Here is a 22,512-nt window from a genome sequence, read left to right on the forward strand (position 1 = left end):
AGTTTTTTTATAATCACCCTGTACATTAGATCAGTAGACTCTACCTTTGACACTGGGTAACTCCGTCCATGGTTATACCCGTAGCTTCTACCACCCCCTGGAAAATTCCATCGCTCCCAAGGGGGCATTAACGCCCACGTTGGGAATCACTGCGCTAGACCAACATGGATCCTGGATCCGCATCTTCTCCGTTATTCGGCGCGCATACTACCATGGTACGCGATGAGAAGTCCCATCCGAATCAGCATAGCAACTCGTAATGCTATAAAAAAGGGAATAACCTTCTACACAACTGGATGGAGATTGAGAACCTGCTGACTCAAACGATTCTCCAACACACAAGTCACAAATCTTGTCTGATTGGAGTTTCAATGGCCGCAACTTTTGTTTCAGATATGAAAAAAAAATCTGCGAGAGATTCTCTTTGGAAAAAAAAAACAGATTTCGAAACGACATTTTTCCGTGTGTTCTCGTTAAAAGCTCATGTTCATATCTCACAGCCGATTCCTTGTTTTTGCTTATCAGGGGCTCATGCAGGTGAATAAGCGATAAGCACACCTTCTCCCCTTACCTTCTCCATGGAAATTAATAAAAATGGTCTTTATCATTTGTTTCTTCGATACATTTGCGCGCATGTTCATGACCGAAGTGACAGGCAGTGGCTGACAGATAATAAAGAGAGATTACAGTGACGACATTCAAATCTCTAGTCGTATCTCGCGTACAAGTCTTTTCGACTGCGAACCGGCGACCTGCCCACACAGGGTTCAAATTTCCTTTCGTGTGCTGCAGAATATTTTGTTTTATATTTCACTATGGTTTATGAGCAAGTCATTCTCGTGTTCGCTTCCCACAACCAGCTCTTGATCCCAGTCTGAGTTTTTTCAACAAAAAAAAAAAATATATATATATATAATATATCTTTGGTTTTGAAAAAGTCCAAAATTAGTCAAGAATAATTCTTACATAGTTAAAAAAAATAATAATTTTATAGCACCCCGTTTTCTGTTTTTCAACGATAAAAGAGTCATCACAGAATATTTCCGAAGAAAACTGATTACATAGCGACCAAGCTATGGTAAGTAGTGAACGATCTTTTGTTTGACCCAATTGAGAAAAAAGAAACGTGGCATGTGCCGTATGTTTTTTTCTGTGAAAGTTAAAATATGAGACCAAAAAAATGGTGCAGTCAAATGTCCATACTTGGGGAAATTTCGAACTTTGCACTGAAAAAATTAACCCCTCATTTAAACATTAAAATTGAAAAAATATATATATACTATCTATATAATACCCGGCGCTGCCCGGGTTTTCTTCGATGAGGCTTTTTGGATCACGTGATATCCCCCTCTTTGAGGGGCATACAAACCCTGTCTAAGGTAACCAATATGAGGACTTCCTGCGCGACTCATGAAAGAAACAATATGGAGACATTAATTTCCATGCTTGAGAAGATGTAAATAAAAAGTTGAAATCAATGTTATTGTGCATGAATATCCAACTCAAAAGTAGGTCCGGCTAATTACGTGATATTTGATTTTCTGGGCTTCGTATCTCTAAGCGAACTCAGTATTTCAAAAATTGAGAATTTAATACAATTTTCTAAATTATCGGTGTGGCGGAAAACCCCACCGAATTTCCGCATTTATACAGTAAAATCCGATCCAAAAAGTACAGTAAAATCGGCAATTTTAACACTCATTTCTATGTGGGTCATCCTTTACCTGACCCTCAAAGTGATGCTGATGGTGTCTATTCAAAAAGCTCTCGTTACTGGGAGGATTGAAAAAAGTGGCAAACCATTATAAAGTGATAACTACCATTGTATTATACATATATACTGGCAGCGTTAAAGAAGTGGCAAACCATTGTAAAGGCATATACACGTCTGAAACGCATTGCTAGGGAACCACGGTAACCAAAGTAAACGTTCCGAAAGTGATTGTTGAGGCCCAAAAACCATTGTTGCCCGACAGTTTTTTGCCCATTTGGGGCATTTGCCCTGCTCTGACGAAATTTTAAAGTAGCCTATCGTTCAAGTCGGGTCCCATTCGGTATATATCAAAAATTTCCGCTGTATGCCTCTAGGCGCGGGACAGCAATATATATGATTGAGATATATCCAAAATTTGGCGCCGATCGATCTAAAATTGTAGTTTTGTATTGTAGATTTGTATAGATAACATACACGCAGACAGAAAATCAATTTTATGTATATGGATATCTACATTCTAAAGGGTGTATAGCAGAGGTGTTCAACCATTTTCTAGTTGCTAGCACTGCCTACAGCCATCATCAAAAGCAGATCACCCTTACGGCACGAATGCATGGAATCAGGATGATTTCAATCCTTGAATGAATTTGTACATGGTGTTCAATTGGAGCGTTGATCAAGGGCTCACGAGCATCGAGCACTCTGGTTGCTTCTGGAAGCACTGTGGTGCTCGCGAGCAACGGGTTGAATAAGATGCCTGTTGTATAAGCCCTTCGTACTGATAATTTGTATATGCTAGGTGTACATTTAGTAAAAAAAAAAAAATAGACTGGCGTTTGCCTAAGTTAGGCAACAGATAGTTTTGTATGTTGTCTCATGTTTAAATGCCTTATTAGTTTAAACTTAGGACAAGTTAAATCTTTAAAAGAAGAAAAAATCTTCATGAGAATCTCATGCGGTAGAAGTGAAACTTCTAGGCTGTTTCACCTCGCCTGACATGTATCTTTTACTGGTCGCAAGATATTGAAGCGTGGGAACACACACACACACTCCTTCCCACTCCACCCTAACCCAATTTTCTTTTCTTCCACACAATGTGCATCGCCAATCTCATAAGGGGACGTTGTACGATTCCAGCGGCGTAATTAATAAACTGTCTTTGTCCGGCACAAACCGGAAAATGGTTCAGGCAACTGTTTTTAGGGGAAAGGAAAGCTTACGTCATTTCCATTAATCCGTTTCACTTTTTTCTCTGACGGGGATCTGAAAATTCACAACCCCGCCTTAAGAAGTTTCACTTCAAAACAGTCCGAAAACAATACCAGACTATAAGTGACAGTAGTGGTGGGTTGGTAAGATGCGGAGTAAGAGATGGGTAAAATTAAGGCTACATGAGTTCAAACCCACTCACCTCCAGAAAATTACACTTTTTGGTGGTCGGCTGAAGTTGGTTTTCTGTGGTTCCCAACTTCAAGGCGCAAACGTTTTTTAACGGGGAGCCGATCTCCACGTTAAAAAGTCTCGCCACTGAGAGCAACAGTCCTACAACGATAAATCATTCAATCATAACACTTCACTCATAGTTAGAAAAACTGGTGGCAGATGGCAGCACTACACATAACAAGCATTACAGAAAAACAAAAACAAAAAACTTCACGTCAGGTTTCACTACACGTACACACACGCGGGGTGGGGGGGGGGGTGCATGTGTGGTGTAGCAGTAGTAGGTAGGGCCTCCAAAAAATGGCTCGGGGATCCATGATGTTCTTAAGTCCGCCACCTCGTTGGGCAATTTGCCTGTTGTGGCGTGGTATTTGTATTTGTATAAAAACAGTTCAGAAATCATTTTATATATCAAAAATAACGTCACAACCTTTATGACAAAATCAAAGAGTAAGTTTTATCTGGTAAGAAAACATTACAGCATACATTCAAAAACCGTAACAAATGAACTTAGGAAATAGAAAAATTACAAAAACTTGAACTAGAACAACTTGAAGTAGAAAAACTTGAGCAAACTTGGAAACCGTTTATGTGTGCAGCGACTTGGGCTAACACGAACGAACACAGTTGAAATGTTTGAAAAGCTAGAAAATAAAAGTGCAATGGAGTCTTGATAAATGGGCTCAGCTGGGCACTGCCCGGGGGGTCGCAAGAGAAAAGGGGGCCTCAGAAAGATGAAAAAGATGAAATGAAAGATGAAAAAGATGAAATCTGGTTGAAATTTTCGAGAGTACGCAAGTAAATTTGCCGGATGGGCCCCCGAAAAATCACTTGGCCCGAGGGTTGATGACATTCTTGAGGTGGTCTTGCAAAAGTGCGATCTCAACGGACGCTAAGAAATTTTACAATTCGTTTTATCTCATTTATTGAAACCTCATCAATGTAATCAGCATCAGGAAATGAGAACACGTCTGTTTTAATCTTATTACCTGATGTCTCCATGTGCATCCGAGGTTCCCGGCTGTTACCTTTTACTTCTTCCACTCAGAATTAAACAGTATACCATTTAAAAAAAATACTATATACATATTAAAAGCGGCTCTGTTTCGTTTAGGAACCAAAATAGATTTTGTTTGTTCTGATAGTAGTGCCATCTGTTGTGAACATATGTTAGTGACGTTGTCAAGGAAGTGCGTATATGTGCCCTCATTTTTAGTTTCGGAACTTGGTAACCCTACCACGGTTGGAAAACGATTGTTTTTTCAGTGTAAGTTGCAAACAGGGATAAATGAGTCATTGCTAAGAGGGCATGCGTTCTGATTTCGAGGATTTCCGAATTTGGTAACCCTACATTAAAATAATTATGACAAAAAAAATATTTTCTTTTTCATCTACAATATTTAAAGTGCCCAACGTTTTCTTGTTTTGGTAAAATACATTTTAAAACACTACAATTTACAGCAACCCTCTGTTTTCTATCCTCCGAACAATTAATTGTTTGCTAATTTTACCTATAACTGGCAATTGTTGTCACACTTGGGAACTTTCCGACGAGAAAAGTGCCGCATTTTTTACGATATTGAAGGTCTTCATAATCCAGCATGTCTTTTATCGATCAAACATGGTTAGATGAATCAGAATTCATTCGAATGATTTATTATTGTTACTAGAATTACAATCGTCGAAATGGAAACCGCGATGTGTTAAGAGTTCAGAGATTGGTTGTTTGTCCCTCTGTAATACCGGGTGTGCTGTGAATCGGCAATAGTTAAAAAAATCCTAAAAAAAACTGAGGGATTTTATGAATGTGTCTCAAACGGAAAAATTCCCACAAAAGAGTTTGTATTTTGGTGGGAAGAAAAATTAGCCGAAATATCTGTCGATAGAGGGAGCGCTGGGAAAACAAATTGCATTGGGGAAATCGTGTTCATTAATCGTTCAGGCAAAATCCGTATTTTCAAACGCACCATGGCACAAATTGTTTTATGTGTGTCTAGAAGTACAAGAAATTACACTTTTTACTACTGCTACCACTTAACCGTATAAATGCATTTTGAACCGTAAACATTCCTCTGCGCAATTTCTAACGAGTTGGTACATGCCAGAATGCGTCATGAGTTATCATGACACATGCGGGGCCTAAGACGCCTTCATATATTAAGGAGTTCTAGCGGGGCCTAATATATTTGTGTGGTCAATGTAATGCTTGTTCCGTGTAACACTAGTAGGGTAACTAGATGTTTTAATTTTTGATGTAATTTTGTGTCCTCATACGTTTTTGACGCATCATCTTTTTGCCCTTATGTTCAAGGTTCCAGAACGACTATTTTCCTTCTGTTTTCTTCCCAGAGAAAAAGTTGCACTGCGAAACTAGGCTTACAGGTTCGGGAACTCCAAAATGACGCTTATGCCGACTTGGCAAAAAAACTCATTTATCTTTTGTTCACAACAGATGGCGCCACCATAAAACGAACATCGATAGGTTCTTTGCAACGTCATTTCATTCTCATCACGAGGTGTTTAAGTAAGCTTGTATCCTGTATGTCATCAACCGTTCGTCATAGATAGAGGTATGATTCCAATTAAAAAAAATGCTCAAAATGTGTTCAGGAATTGCTCTGTATCAGTTCTGTGAATGAAAATACATTGTCACAAAAAACGCCGAGTGGTGCAGTGATAAGATGCTCATTTACCACCATGAAGGTTGCCACCAGGTTCGCGGGTTCGGTCCTGAATATAGATGTCGAGTTTTCTTCTTAAACGGGCCAAAGGAGACTACCGATAGATAGAGCCTTTACTTCCGACCCGACTTGTAGTCAATTGCCGTAAGGCGATATGACCAGAGTTGGTGTTCGGTAAAATAGTAGTCTGTAAAAAAATATAAATTTTTATATCAATACCCTGTACTAAAAAATCAAATTATTCATATAAAGTTCGTCGTACTTGGGAAGACTCAACTCTTTCTAGATAAGGCGCCTATATAACTCAAGCATATCTAGGGGCTCTGTACCTAGAGAATATCTCTCGAAAATCCCAAAACCGTACCGCCTACACCCATCTACCACAAGCCCCACATCTTACCCTTCCTCCCGAGAGCAGGTTTGTGTATTCTGAAAGAGATTGACTCAGGCAAACAAACCAACCATAACATGTTTGAAACGCATTGCTTGGGAGCCACATTAATCAAAATGAATGTTCTAAAAGTCATTGTTGAGGCAGAGAAACCATTGTTGCCCGACAGTTTTTTTTATTTTGCCCATTTTTCATAGATAGATATTTTCCCAGCTCTAACAAACTTTCAAAGTAGCCTATATCGTTCAAGTCTGGGTTCTGTTTAGCACATGTGCAAAATTTGGCAAAGATTGGTCTCTAATTGTAGTTTTGTATAAAGAATATGTATATGTTACCGCAAAAGCCCGAAATTGGCCACTTTGCGAAGAATGAATGCCAGTTGAATGTCTGAAATTCGGGCTGTGGCTGATTCCTATACATGGATCACTAAGATATTGAGATTCCTTTGACCGTTACGATTTCCATAAAAAACCATTAGGTGGCCAACAGTAACCAGTCAGGTGGTTATGACGGCCACTGAGCTATAATTAAAGTTTACTTATAGCTCAGTGATGACGGCATGCGTCATCGCGCCAATTTTTAATTTATTTCAATTTTTGAAAACTAATTAGTAATTATTTCAATTATCATAATTTTTTGTCGTTGATGATTTTAAAAAGCAGTTAAGAACATGAGGAAGTCAGTTTAACTGTATTCATAAAAAATTTTAATAAGGAAAATTCATTTTTTAGCTTCAAACTTTTTTAAAAAAAGGAGAAATTAATTGTGGACACCCCTGACTGGTTAATTATGGTTAGCTATGGCTAATTATAAATGGCCATAGTTATCACAAAAGATAAAAAAAATACGCCAACGTGGTGGATGATCCCTAATCATAAGGATCGATACACGGATATGAAAGGCATATAGGGGCCAGCCAAAGACCGAATTTCAGACATTGGCCGGGTCAACTGGACTGGCCAGTTCACGAAGTGACCAACTTCGGGCTTTGGCAGTAACATATACACAGACAGACATACAGAAAATCAATTTTATATACATTGTCATTCCATGATTCCCCTTGCCGCAAATTACTGGTGAACCGTTGATTCCAGAGGCATACTGCCAATTAAGAAAAACTATCCAAACAACGTACGTCAAACTCAGATACGCAATACATGTTGCAAGGGGGTTTTGTAGTTATTTTACCTATCATCATCACCCATTTTCAATCCACTGCTGGATGAAGGTCTCCTCAAAAATTTTACATGTTATTTATTCTGTCTGATGCTTTTAGCCATCCAATTGACTCCAGCTACTTTTCTGATCTCATCGATCCATTTTGTGTTTGAACGCCTTCTTGGACGTTTAACACCACGGGGGTACCAATCTGTTGTCCTGTCTTCTTGCAATATGTCCAGCCCATTTCCATTTTGAACGTTTAATTCTTTCCATGATATCGTACACTTTTGTGTGGCTTCTTATCCAAGTAATTCGTTTTTTGTCTCTTCTTGTGATGTATGACATACATCTTTCCATGCTCCTTTGTGTTGTATCGTCTTGCTTGTGAGTGTCCATGTTTCAGCTCCATAAGGGGCCGTTCAAGTATTACGTCATCAGCGATGGGTGGGGGGGGCGTTCCGATTTGCTGACTTTGATGACAAGGGGGGGGGGGAAGGGGGGGTTTGGATAATGCTTACGTCAGCAACCACCCTTTATGAAAATATGAGTTAGGATTCAGAGGGGCAGAGCTGATGACGAAATTTTGCTGACAAGGGAGGAGAGGGGGGTCAAAAATGGCTAAAAATTTGCTTACGTAATACTTGAACGGCCCCTAAGTGATCCTTCTGTTTATTAAACAGAAAGATCAGGATTGGATGGAGCACTTTTGGCAAAAAACTGTGTAATTCTGAAAAGCCACATGCCTGAAAAGAAAAGTGTTTAACCAGTGTGTGCTCCCAGCACTGACTTATGGAGCTGATACATGGACACTCACAAGCAAGACGATACAAAGGCTACAGACAACACAAAGGAGCATGGAAAGATGTATGTTAGTCATCAAAAGTAGAGACAGAAAACGAATCACTCGGATAAGAAGCCACACAAAAGTATATGATATCATGGAAAGAATTAAGCGCTCAAAATGGAAATGGGCTGAACATATTGCAAGAAGACAGGACAACAGATCGACCACAAGTATTCTGGGTTGGTATCCCCGTGGTATATTATAAACTATACAACGCCATATGGGTATATAGTATATTCGTATTATAATATACAAAGTTATTAAGATACGAAAAAGGCAGGGATTTTTGATTCCTGACTGTAAGAGGCCACTACACAAGCTTGATTTTCAAAAGTTTCCAAGAAAGGTCGTACAAATGCACTTACAGCCAGGGTCTCTTGCGCTACGACCCAAAGTTAATTCGCAGGGTCTTCGCGAGATGGGTTGTACGAATTGATTTACAGCCAGGGATTCTGGATCACTTCTTTTCTTGGTCACTACACAAGGCTTGATTCTCAAAGGCTTCTTAGATACGTTGTACAAATACACTTATATTTTTCTGCTACGACTCACACTTGATTTGTGGGAACTTCCGAGGAGGGTCGTATGAATCTATTTATAGTCAGGGATTCTTGAGCTATGGGTCACGACCAAAGCCGCTTGAATTGCAGCTTTGGTCACGACCCAAACTTGATTCACAGGATTTTTCGAGCTAGGGGTTCTCAAACTACACGAATTTGATTCGCAGGGCTTCCGAGACGGGTCGTGAAAATTCCCTTACAGAAAGGAATTCCTGAGCTATGGGTCACTGACCTCACTTGATTCGCAGTGGCTTTCCTCAAAGAATGTGAATGTGTGGGAAAACTCAAAATAAGTACACACACTCATGAACAAACACCGGAGCAGAGCCGCCTGTGGGCTATATATATTCAAATTTTGCCTCCATTCTCCCGTTCTATAATTTCATGTTCTTGACTACAAATTACTAAATCTTGCGACCCTAGGCAATAGCGTGCTTAGCTCCTCCCCGCACACATGTAATACGCCCTCTAAGCATTCATCCCTATTTTTGAATTCAAATATCTGAATGGGCTTAGAAACGTGATTTTTTTTTTCTATACTCGCATGTATGTCGTATATACGGCCCGAGACCACGTGTGATCATGGATAAAAAAAACCCCAGAACAGTTTTCGTCACCAGAAGCTTCTTTTGACAAAAAAAAAAAGATCTGCGTCCAAGATACAATGGAAGGCCGCGCGCAAGTGCTGCCATCTTGCCCCACCGTGAATTTTTTACGTGACTAATTTATTACTCGATATAAATAATATACTATGTTGAAACGATTCTCTCGTCTCACTTGTGTGGGAATTCGAGCAAAAAAACAGTAGAAAGAATTCACGAAGTATTACGTAATCTCTGTCGTAGGAATTACACAATCTAATCTTTTAAAAACACACACGAAGAGGATTATTAGTATGACAAAATGGCTGGCCCTCATATGTTCTTTGTTTCCATTATGTTCTACTGGGGTAACCGGAACTTAAAAAAGAAAAAAAAAACAAAGTAAAACGATCCCCCCTTATCAAGGTATTGTGTTCAGCGTGTGCGTTCTGAAATCGACGTATCATAACGGAAAATATTAATAATAATCTGATATTTAGTGACAAAAAGATAAAAAAAATATTTTTTCTTCTCCCGTCTGTTTTACAGGTTCAAATTTGAAGGTATCATGGCCCCAGGTACTAAATTATGGGATCATTCGGAGAATCGTCCATCATTATTTTCATGTAAGTATTTACTATACAGGGTGATCCAAATCGTTTGTCCACAGGACGATCTCTGTAATCGTTGACTTCAAAACATAGGTCTTCAACATTGTTTTTTTTCAGTCGCGAGCACTGCCTGTACCCGTCATCAAAAGAAGAGCACCCTTACGGCACGTTTAACATACGAATGCATGAAACCAAGATGATGATTTTGATATAAGTGAATGCAATTTGTACAAGGCGTTTTAATTGGAACGTTGATCAAGTGCTCGCGAGCACGAAATCGATTACGAGCACCGTGGTGCTCCCAAGTAACGGGTTGAAGATGCCTGCTTTAGTGCATGTTCAACCAGGGCCGGAACTAGAGGGAAGACGGAGGGGGGAGGGGGGAATGCCCGGGCGGGAAAATTTAGGAGGCGGTGGCAATTTTTGGTGGGAACAAAGAACACTTATAAAATTATCGAATTTTAAATTTGTGGGGATGGCAAAAACTCTAGTTACGGCCCTGTTACGAAATAACCTGTCACAGGATAGGTGTGAGCCTCGGAATCATCTGATGTGACTCACGACCACAAACCTAATTTTGTAAAAATGAACTAAGCGGCATATCTCCCAGATCATATAAAGGAGATGCAGCATGTTGACAGATCACTTGAGTAACCCGCAACACATTTAAGTGACTCGCGGTGCAGTTTTACGTCACTTAAGTGGCCCGCAGCATATTTGAAGATCACTTGACCAACCTGCGGCACAGTTCCAGATCACTTTAATAACCAGCAGCACATTTACAGACCATTTAAGTGAACTGCAGAGCAGTTTCAAATCACTATTGTGGCCGGCAGCACATTCTCAGATCACTTAAATCAACGTTTCTCAACCTGTGGTCCGCAGGCAGACTCGATAATTTAACTCTAACAAAATGAAAAATTATTCAATCATTGTAATTGATATTAGTAATAACGGTAAAAAAACATATTACATCTTCATACTCGGATTCACTATACACCCACCATCCATGAAAATGCAATCCTAAATAAGGGATATCTCTAAATTTTGCCAAAACATCCAATTTATGGCCTTTATTACAATTTGATGATTACTACCACTAAAACTGCTGAATGGCGGAGAGGGAAATAAAGGACTACAATACAATAAACCACAGTTAATAATAAATGTATTTTGCAAATAAAATATTCAAATTATCATTTTTCATTGATAAAAATACGGTACGCTGGGATCTTAAATAGGGTAAAATACTGAACATCACCAATTGCGATCAATAACGTTGTCAGAAGCAGGCACAATCACTAATTGTTATTAAAATTGCTGAAAAATTGCGGAAAATACGTTAAACCTGACAAATATCTGAGCTGAATATTTATATATATATATATATTTTTTGCGTAATTATCATAATTTAGACCTAATTTATATATTATGAAAACGCTTTGTACTCCCAACCTTTATTAAATTTTAAAAATTTAAATAACCTAGAGAAACCGGACAAATATATGAAAAAATCGGAACAGAAAATATTACAGGAATGTCCTGTAATACTGGACACAAGTGGTCCATCAATTTGTTTCAGACTTTTGCTGGTCTTTGGGTTCAGGTTGAAAAAAGCTAACTTAAATGACCCGCATCATATTTACAGACCACTTGACTAACCCGCAACAGAGTTCCAGATCACTAAAGCGGCACATTCACAGATCACTTAAGTGACCTGCGACACAGTTCCATGGACCTTAAGGCACTCAGGGTGCAGTACCACATCAATTAAGTTAAAAATAAATAAAAATGTATGCAAAGGCATACGTCTCTAATAATTATTAACTCTATCATCGCAGTGGTTTGTTTGGTGGAAGTACGCTGCTGCTCTTCCTCCTGTGCTTCTGCTGCCAGAGGAAACTTCAGGCAAGGACTCTGGCAATGGCCGAGCTGACAGACATCGAAAGGCAGGGCAGACGAACGTCATCAGCGGCGCAGCGACAAGTAAGAAATCATGCCAATAGCACTACATACAATAAATTGACACATCTGTTTTCATGCCCTCTTGAATCACCAACTCCACCCTGCCTTATATGAATTTCTGTCCTACCTCTGCTTTCTTTTCTTGAATTTCTGGTCCTTTCTTCTTTAACGACTATGCCTTATCAGAATTTCTGCCCCACCTTTTCTTTCCTTTCTGAATGCCTCACCCTTTCTCCTTCCTTGAATTTCTCTGCCTCTCCATCCTCTTCTTTCTTTTCTCAAATATTTGCCTTTTCCTCTGATATATACAAATTACACTGTCCCCTCCTCTTCTTTTCCCCCCCTTTTCTCTGCATTATCAGAATTTCTGCACTATCTTTTTTTTTCCTTTTTGAATTTCTGTCTCCTCCCATCTTCTACTTCCCTCTCTGAAATGTTTGCCCTTCCCTCTGCCTTATCTGAATTTCTACCCTATCTCTTCCTTCCTTGAATTTCTGCCCCCCCCCCTTCTTGACATTATCTGAATTTCTGGCCTCCCAGGGCGGAAACAAACTTAAACACATCAGTTATGCATTGTCTGGTAACTTCCAGTTAGCTCTAGAACACCACTTTTTGTCCAGGTGATGATGCTGTTGAGATGGTCCGGCAAGCACATCCTACACTAACTAAAGAAAGCTTCTGAAAAAAATTACTGGTTTATGATTGTTCTTTTGGTAAAACAAAGAAAACTCACTGTCACTGAGCAAAAATTAAACTAGTTTTACAAATGCTTATACTAAATAAGTTGATCTATACATGGGGTATTATAGGTATTCCGAGAGATTTTTGGGGTTGCATTGTGACGTTAATAAGCAATATTATGGGAGAATAAAATAGATCGATACACATAGTTTCTTTCTTTTTTTCAGGGTGCCTTGCAAAACCACAGAAGAAGTGACGCTCATCAACTTCTGCCAGCAATAATTGCCCCACCACCAGACTATACTTCTGTAATGAAGAAAGATCCTACCCTTCCGACTTACGAGGCAGCTGTATCGACAACACCAACAACTAATAATGTGACAAATAATGTTGTTCAACACTTATGATGATAGGTTCACGTAAAATCAAACAAAATATAACATTTATGCTGCCATCTAAAAGAAAATCTCATCTTAATATGATTATTTGTTACTCCATCCTCTCAACAATTTTATCATTTAAAATCCCTTTCAAACCAAACTCATATTGATATTTGGTTTGAAGGGGGATAATAATAAATAATTTTTTTTTTACTGTGAATGCGTCTAGAAATTTTCTTCAAACAAAATGTAATTATAATGCTTCTACAAACTACATAAAGACATGCCTCTTATTCGTAAATGTTAATTGCATATGGTGAATACTTGAGTCCATTTCAGATCAAATAACTCATGAATTGTTGGTAATAAAAACATAGTCTTTTCTCTGTATTTGCTGGGATTAGGCCATGCCACAGGCCCACTACTGCCGATCAACTGCCCTAAATATGTTGCTGCATACTTAGCGGTTGCCCCTGTTGCCATAGTTTCTAACTAAATAATGGTGTTTCGACCCATTTCATTGCAAAAGTTATTTGTCTTGAAGTGTACAATCATCCCTAGAAGTTTGTCAGTGGAGTTCTGGACCTTCCTGTACATAAACATTGAATGGGACTGTGAATTAACAGCTGCCTAGCTCAGCTAATAGCTGTTAAGGACAATAGCCCCTGATGACGACACATAGAGAGAAAGTACGTCACTCTCTGCTGTTCATGCAAAGTATGCCAATGGCCATCATACCCCGCTAAAAACACTGGTAAGATCACTGAAGTATGAAAGACTTCATATCGAGTGAAGATGGAGGATGAAGTTTGCAGAGAAAATTCATGTGCCTCTGCGGGGAATTCATATTATGACTACATATTCATTTCTGCTTGATATCTAGTCTTTCATACTTTGTATTGAACAAAAAAGACGTATCCAAAATGGGAATGTTGTTTGAATACTTTTTTAATTGAAAGTATGTTTCTATATATATATATAACCAACAGTTTATAAGTTACTTGAGCTGGAATAATTTTCACCCTGCATATAAATGCTAATTCCTTCAGCCAGGGGAAAAGATTTTAAGTTGAAGATGAGGGGCTCTCAATGATAGCCAAGAAAAGGGGTGAAATCATTTAAAAAAGATTATAATTTTTAATACATAACTCACATAAATATACTTTTATATACACATTTCTCACAACATCAAAATAACTATTTCTTTTGTACGAAAAAGTTCATGTATGGAAATATTTGATTCATGGTATGATAAAAAAAAATTAAATAAATAAGACGTAGAAAACTTTGAATTTTGACACCATGACTTCCAAATGAAGTGATCATCACAGGATCAAATCAATAATCCTTATCAGAGTCATCTGAGTCACTTTCCAGATCTTTCATAACCCTGGCTTTATATGAAGCATATGCTGGACCATGTCTATCTTCATCTGCAATTACAATGAACATATATGGTATGGCGATACATGGTTCAAACTTGTGACAGCCTTATAAATTATCCATGTAGATGACATGACATAATGCTGAAAGTAACATCTCACAAAATGCGTAAGCAGAAGTGTTTAAATTGTCATATGCAGGGAGTTCATAAACTGTTAAGATAAAATTGGAGGGTGATAGTACCCATCAAGACTAACAATATTTACAATGGAACCTATGATTGCAATCCACTTAGAGTGTCAGAAAAGCGTAAGGTAAATTGTCCATGTTGAAGTTTCAACAGTGAAAAAAAAGAGACATAACAAAATCATAGTTGCACAATCCTGTGCAGATCAGCAAAAGACTCAAAGGTGCTCAAACTTATGTCCAAGCAGGCAGATCCAGGCTCCTCCCAAGAGCCAAATAAGTATGAGAAAAATTGGTCTGTCCCATGAAATAGATGAGGTGATCCAATGAACCTACACAATAAATTGTCCCACCCAACACTAAGCCTTGGAAGCCGCTCCTGTGTCCAAGAGCGTTTTTTCAAAGTTCACATCAGTGAACGAGACTGGCATACCCATTCATAGATTCCTGATGTTGTATTGATCTTGTCCGCTGCAACAAGGATTCTGGAGACAAGATATTTTGCAGAGTCTACAAGTGTCTCTTTCTCCAATGCTTTCATATGTCTTACAAGAGGTACAGTGGATTTAGGTCAGAAAAAGTGAGGGCTTGTGCTTGTTTGATGTGTTTCCAAGTTTCACTTCTCTTTTCATTTGGGCTGTACATGGAGCGAATTAAACAATTTTCCATGAAAACCTAAGAGAAATTGAGTTTTGGCTAGCGAAGATTTTAGGCTTAGAATATATATATAAATAAATAAATAAATGGATTGTGATTATAAGTTTCAATATAAATATTTTTTGTCTTGATGAGGGTTGTCACCCCTCCAATTTTTTCTAACCAGTTTACGAATACCCTGTACAAAAACAGTAAACTCCAATGAGCTAACAAAAATGAACAAAAGAAACTTTCTTCCTTGAGCTTTTGGTAGTAGTCTAGTGATAGAATAGAATCCAGTTACAATAATTATGTTTTTTAGGGTTTTTAGAGATGAAGGGTAGCTCAGCGCATGGTCCCCACAAGGGTGTGGCTGACAGGGCTCTAGCCCTGGGGCCCAGCATTATTATCATCATTTTTTTTTTCCATCCTATAAATTCTCTTTTGAGGGGCCCCTGAAAAGTCTGGTCTGGAGCCCGCCAGAGGTCCAAGCCTAGAGGCTCTGCTCCAGGATGTGGGGGCTATGACTCAGTGTCACCTTTATCAGATTCGGGGGCCCACTGCAAAAATAATTACGGGGGGGGGGGGACTGAGCTGCAATTAGAAACAAAAATGTACTTTGCTTGGAACAAGCAAACTTTTGGTGCCCCCCCTCCCCTTGATTTTGAATAAACAAAACCCATACTAATTTTCTCTCTTTCCAAAAATATATCTTTGCAACAGCCAGTTGTTAAAAAAACCTTCGAATTAGCATTACGTTTACAATGCCATTTTGGTGGGGGAAGGCAACTGTATTTTTCCGGTAAATTCTTTAGAAAATATCTCCCCCCCCTAAAACTAGTTTTTTTGTAATCTATATCGAAATTCAGGAAATGTAAGAATTTTTTTGAAGGTCTGGTAGATGGATTAGATTTGGGAGACTCTGAAGCCCTGTTATATGCTGGTAAGTGTGTTCGATTGAATGTACAAAATGTGCATAGAAATTGTGGAGGGAGGGAGGGATGGAAAGTGTGCCTCATAATGTATGAAAATATGGCACCCTCTTAAAAACATGTATTTCCCCCCATCAAGAAAAAATAACAAATAAAATAAAATTACATCAAACAATATGCCTACCTATATTGAAGCGTTTCAAAGTTTCAGTCATTATATACTCATCTTGATCATCATAGTCATCATAGTAGTCCCGATCTGAAAGAACACCAAGGGGATAAACCATTGGAAATACTGATGAAAGTGGGGGAGATCCATAACTTTTCAAAAATTTATATAAAATCAACTGATAATAATTCCATATGTGAGGCTGCTGTTTGCAGTAAAATGCTTGTTAAGAATTTTGGTTACAAACAGTTCAAAATTTCATTTATAAAATGCATTGTATATTTGTGTTTCGTTAACACTAATCACCCGAAAACATGAATTATGCAATCAATCAAGATACAAAAAAATTACTTTTTTCAAAATCTGAATCTTCATCAGGATAATCATTTCGCCAGTTGTCTTCATCATTACTGTCATCTTCATCCTCATAATACTCTTCAGCTTCTCCATATTCATCAGGATGAACAAGCTCTTCGGGTTCACAACGCTGCACACTTAAGAGAGAGACAATTATTGCTTGCAAATCATGCTGCTAAAGAATCATAATAATAGCAATATGAACTTTGTTTGAGATCACAGGCAAAGATAGACTTGAAAGTCTGGAGGGGCATGATGATGATGCCAATTCATATATATATGCATTACATTAGATCAGTCGGCTTCATCTATGACGCTGGGGTGAAGGCAATACACCCCTTATATTTCTGCACATATTTGAAATACAGTAATACTTCAGGTTAAATGAGTAATTAGTTCCAAGACTGATGATGCAAACGGAGGTAAACTTTTTCCAATGGTAATGGCCTCAGGAGGAGGCAGGAAGTAAATTCGGAGATTTTCTTTTATCCTTTCTTATCTATTCGTCTTTTTTTTAATGCAAGTTTATGAGGAAAACATTCTTGTCTACTAACATGACATCAAAAGCCTTCAAGCTTTGCTCAAAATGTATCCAATTGAAAAAAAATCATATTAAGGTTAAGACGACGTGAATGCAGGGTGACGTTAGTCTGGGTGTTTCTTCTGCAATGGGTAGCTCAATAAAAGTTTGTGATATTCTGGGATAAAATAGATGTGAGAACATTCGAAAATTGATCCATAGAAAAATCAGTGACTTTTTCTCTTATTTTTGACTTTTCCTTAATTTCTGTGATTTTTTTTTTCATTTGGAGACTTTTATGATGGTAGAAGGTCCAATTTCCCAATATAGCATCTGTTTTCTGTGGAACAAGGGAGAGAGGGTCATTGTAATGAACTTCAACTCTATATATATGCATACAGCAGACTCACTAATCCGGTGATAATCTAAAAACTGCCAGCTTACTGGACAGACCAGCATAGCGCATGGCCTGGCTATCGAGAGTCAACTACATATATATATTGTATTCAACAGCTATTGGTATTTATTTGTCAGTAGCTTTAGTATTCACTTTGATTGTCGAGTTTATTGTCTTATTGGAAAGTGAATATAACCATGTAAAATCAGATCTTCAGTGTTACACTGGCCAAGCGAATGAGACCAGAAATAACAGTTTAACCCCTTGTAGGAGCATGCCTTACCTCAAAGAATTTTCCATGAATTTTTCATCCAGTTGACCCGATGCAACATAATAATCATACACAAAATCTCCAGTACCCATACTTTGTGGACCAGTGACACGTATCATAGGTATCCCGTTACAACTGATTGCTGAAGGAATTCGGTTTTCTATGGAATCGTTAGGATGCTGAAGGAAAAAAATAGAAACATAAGTTTTATCCTCACTTAAACATATATCGATGAATCTCATGAAATCTGCTTAAATTTCATCCCTAGCAGTTTATGTTCAATATATCTGGTACAGAAATTTTTTTTTCTCACTTTCTATTTATATTCCTGTTTCTAACAAGAGTCGCCACTCCATTTATAATTTTTCTATTGACAGATTTCTTGAATTTGCTTGAAAGAATTTTCATTTGTTAAGGAAATGTCCTTCCCCCTTGACTGCGTCTCCAGCTCATTTTCCAAATGATATATTCTATCTTAAAACAAAAATGTATTCTTTTTCTAATAATACATTATTTTTAGGACCTTTTATATTTCATTTTCTTCATAATTTCACATATATTTTACCAATAGTTTATAGCCAACTGAAAATTTTCTCCAGCTTTTTGCCCCCTTTCCATTCGTGAAATTTAGAAAAAATTGGTTCAAGTCCTACAACACCAGTTGCCACCTATGAAATTTTGTGTTGAGAAGGTTAACATCAAGAATGACGTAGCCATCACTTGAACGTCCTTTTAAATAAATTAGAATTGTAAATTACTTCAGAAAATTAGATTTATTCAGAAAAAAAGAGGAGAGTGTTTTTATTGAATGTCGTTTTATTGCCTTTTCTTTGTGAGAAATATATATAAACTTATATCATTGATAACTATGTATCAATATATTTATTTTCAATTTACCACATGTTTCAGTTCAGAGACATATATTATTTCTGAAAAGCACATATTTTCAACATACTCAGTTTTTGATCATTGTGGCAAAACATGTGAAAATGTCTTTCTCCTAGCATAACACAACCGAAGAAAGGTTTGATCATGACTTAAGGGGAGAAAAAGTAAGAAAAATCTAAATCAAAGATCATTGTAACGTCAAACTGCAGTAATGTTTCATCTAAAACGGTGATTTCTAACGTGGGACCCATGCTTCACAAGGGGCAATTTGAGTTTTTCTATGAAGGCTTGGAACCCCTTCCGAACTCCTTCCATTTTTTTTTCGTTCAGTTCAAAATTTTAATTTTTAAATAATTTCTTGATGTGACTTCTTTCTTTTATTTTTCTCTTTCAGTATAAGGGGTATGCCTAGGGGTTCTTAATGTTTTGCGTCCCATGGGAAATTTGTGCCATTAAGTCCACAGACCTCCCATGCCAATAATATGAAGGCAGCAAACTCCTTTAAAAAATTATATTCTGTGTATAGCAATGTAAAACCAATGAGTTAATTACCTTCTCATCCAAGCTCACGAACCCTCTCAAGTCTTCGAGGAGGATCCCTGATTAAGAACCACTGCTTTTGACAAAGTGAAGGTAGACAGAAATTGGGGGAGGACAAAGACCCCTGGTTTTCAAATTTAAAGAGGCAAAGCGAAAAAATAATTGTTCTTACATTTGAAAAAGAAATTATGGAACTACAAAGTTTTACATGAGGCGAGGAGACATCAGGGTTTCAGAGATGATTTGGTGGGTCATGGCCTAAAAAGGTTGGGAACCACTGATCTAAATCCTTTGCTTTGCCGGTGCATCTTGTGCTCTAGCAAAACAGAGACAAGTTTGAAAGCCCTTGTTCTCATAAAATTGAAAAAAGAAAAGAAAAGTGAGAAACACAAATAAAAAAATAAATAAAGAGAAATGCAATTGACAAAAAAAACAAAAAAAACAACTTCAGAGTATCAGTGCTTGTGTAAGTTGAAAATAAACTACCAAAGCATATGGAACATGTTGCGAGTGTCAAGCATAAATATCAAGTGGAGTGCTGAAACAGGCAAAATGACACGTCGGATTTGCCTATTTCTTAACATGGTTAAACTTGAATGAATTCTTTTCACAATTAAATCTGAACAAATTTCACAGCCTGAATATATTTTATTTATCAGCAGCTAAAGAAAAGTCCTTAAGTTTTGGATTTTTTGGTTGACATTTATTTTTGATAATTTTTCTATTTTTTTGTCTAATTTCGTGAGAATGACTCTCATATATTTAATTATTAATTTAGATGTTCTGCCTATTGCTTTATTTGAATAATAAATTTGCTAACACCAGGCACGTGGATCCAGTGCTGTGTGTCAGGAGGGGCGATTTATCATGTAGGTGTGTAGGATTGCCCCATATTTCAAGGGACAGACCAATTTTTTCTCATGTTATCCGACTAATGGAAGGCGATGCCTCTCCCCTCTGGATCAGTATCTGCTAATACATGCACCTTGTACACAGTCCTCTGCGGAACTTCTAAAGAAACGGTACATGTCAGAGAATGGGTGTTCTGAGTATATGTGCCGCTCAAACATATTTATTGTCAGGGTTGTGCTTGTTTAGTTTCCTTACTGGTACTGCCATCCGGCTCCCATGTTTCCAAGTGAAGAAATTTGGTTGATTGTAGAACAGAATAGGTTCCGACTACCAAGAGTCAAAAGTTACCAATGGGGGAAAAAAATATGTGTACTTGGTTGGTGCTGTCTTCTATATTTTGAAATGGACATGGCAAATGCTTGCATTTCCATGTAATGTAAGTAGCATGTTGAAGGTCAGCCTGCTCTCTGTTGAGGGACTTTTTCAAATAAGAGACAGGTTTGAATTCGCACCTTGAACTTGGAAAAGTGTAATACTCAGCTAATACCAATGAATTTGAATATGACACAACAATTTTACTTTATCAAGTAAATCGATACCATTTTTTCCAAATGAAGCCAAATTTAGTAAACAATTTACCAAGCAGACAATAACACTTTTGTTCAAAAATTTTGGAAAAATTTGTTAGTCAGGCAGTGTCTGTGCATTAAGAATGAAAACAAGGGGAGAAGAAAATGTTTTTTTTCTATCAAACATACATACACAAACAGATTTAATCTCTTCTTTCTCTTCAATGATATCGTACAGCTTGAAAAGCCCATGGTCAGATCCACTTCCAGCTTCTTGCGAAGTGCCGTTGCTGCTCGGTTCATTACAACAGGATTCGGAAAGAATGAGCCTACGCCCAGCAAACAAATTCTGGCGCTTGTCCGTTCTCTCTTGCTTCAGCGCTTTGGCACGCCTACTTATAGACGTGTGTGAATGCTGGCGCTTTAATGACTGTTTCTGTTGTATCCTCTCAATCCTTTCTTTTATCAGAGCAACTCTTGCAGCAGTTTCTTTTAGCGTGTCTTCCTGTGGAGAGAGAAGAAGTTTTAGCAAACACGGCAACTTGTGTACAATCCTTAAGACAGTGAGATCGGCCGGAGGTGCTGCGACAGAGTGTCCCCCACATACCCGAAAAACAATTCTTGGTGACTTCCCCCATTATTATTTTTCGATTTTTGGTAACTTTTTTTTTGTTATAGCGGTGTGCCCACTGCACCTTCACAAACAACAGTCACTACTATCAGTGGTAACAACTATGTTACAGCTAATGAAGTAGAAGTATTGAGAAATAAAATTTGCCATTTGCGACCACAGACACCATCATAGCAAAAAAAAAAAAACTACAAATTCATTGCTGACACATAAAGTTTCCAAAAAGACTGACTAGAAGCAAGACAATTTTGAAACACCAAAACCTCTGAATCAGGGTTTAAGCTGCATAAAAAATTCCTTTCGCAAAAAAGCATTACGTAATGTCTGCATTTGCAGCTGAAGATGTCGGCCCCGCTCCTTTTGAAACCAAATGTCTGCTCCATTCAGAGCTGCAGATATCTGTCTCTGCTTAACTCACAGCTGAAGATGCCTGCCTCAACTTTATGCGCAGCTGGGGATGCCTGCCTAGACTCATGCGTAGATCCAGAGGAGGGAGCAATGAAAATCACCTCTCCCAAGAGCCAAAAAATTTAGCATTAAATTTATCTGTCCCATAAAATAAGGAAAATCGCTCCTCCTAACACATCACCCTAGATCCGTGCCTGAAATAGGCACGTGATGAAAATTCTAAATTTTTAAACGTCTTACAGCAAAATCCCATTAATACGTTGATGGCAATTCACTAATCATGAGCACAGTAAAAATGAACAAAAATATTAAAATTTTAAACATGGATTATTATTCCCAATTAGAAACAGTCCAAGTTCATGATATATACATCTAGTTTGTAATTGAACAAAGTGAAAGAAATAGCACATGAGGAGAACTACTAATAATTATTACATAACTATTTTAATATGGTGGCAGTTCATGATTATCCATATTTCTTTAAGCTTACTTCGTGCGTTAACGTTGCCGCAAGTTTGAGAATGACTTCTCCTTTGACATCATCGCATTTCATTTTCTTGATGGCAATGACGAGAGCTTCCACGGGCTCCTCCGTTGCTTTCCTCTTAACGCGGACAACGTTAAGATCCATTTCAAAAAGCAGTATCGAAATTATAAAAAACCAGACGACAGTTAATGGTTAACAGCGCCTTGAAAACGTATTTTGAAATCCTGAGGTAAATAAATAATCAGTACAAGTAAGTTGATAGGAGGAGGTGACT

General features: G+C 37.8%; 2 protein-coding genes across 2 annotated transcripts; one reads left to right on the forward strand and one right to left on the reverse strand.

The window, feature by feature from the left end:
- Window positions 1–667: 667 nt before the first annotated feature.
- On the forward strand, window positions 668–13,232 carry LOC149064401 (uncharacterized). The gene is made up of 4 exons (XM_089255066.1): window positions 668–1,078; window positions 9,925–10,001; window positions 11,828–11,972; window positions 12,860–13,232. Exons 2-4 carry the CDS (start codon window positions 9,964–9,966, stop codon window positions 13,037–13,039), a joined length of 363 nt encoding a protein of 120 aa, XP_089111192.1. The 5' UTR covers window positions 668–1,078; window positions 9,925–9,963; the 3' UTR covers window positions 13,040–13,232.
- Window positions 13,233–13,940: 708 nt separating this feature from the next.
- Window positions 13,941–22,490, reverse strand: fs(2)ltoPP43 (female sterile (2) ltoPP43). Its single transcript, XM_089255196.1, has 6 exons — window positions 22,242–22,490; window positions 20,906–21,217; window positions 17,876–18,042; window positions 16,670–16,812; window positions 16,334–16,408; window positions 13,941–14,445 (listed from the first exon to the last, which is right to left on the reverse strand). Exons 1-6 carry the CDS (start codon window positions 22,380–22,382, stop codon window positions 14,351–14,353), a joined length of 933 nt encoding a protein of 310 aa, XP_089111322.1. The 5' UTR covers window positions 22,383–22,490; the 3' UTR covers window positions 13,941–14,350.
- Between the last annotated feature and the right edge of the window lie 22 nt (window positions 22,491–22,512).

Source organism: Pholcus phalangioides, unplaced genomic scaffold, assembly GCF_987345545.1.
Source record: "Pholcus phalangioides strain wild (caught in Gottingen) unplaced genomic scaffold, Ppha-v1.0 ptg000042l_1, whole genome shotgun sequence".
NCBI classification, from domain to species: Eukaryota; Metazoa; Arthropoda; class Arachnida; order Araneae; family Pholcidae; genus Pholcus; species Pholcus phalangioides.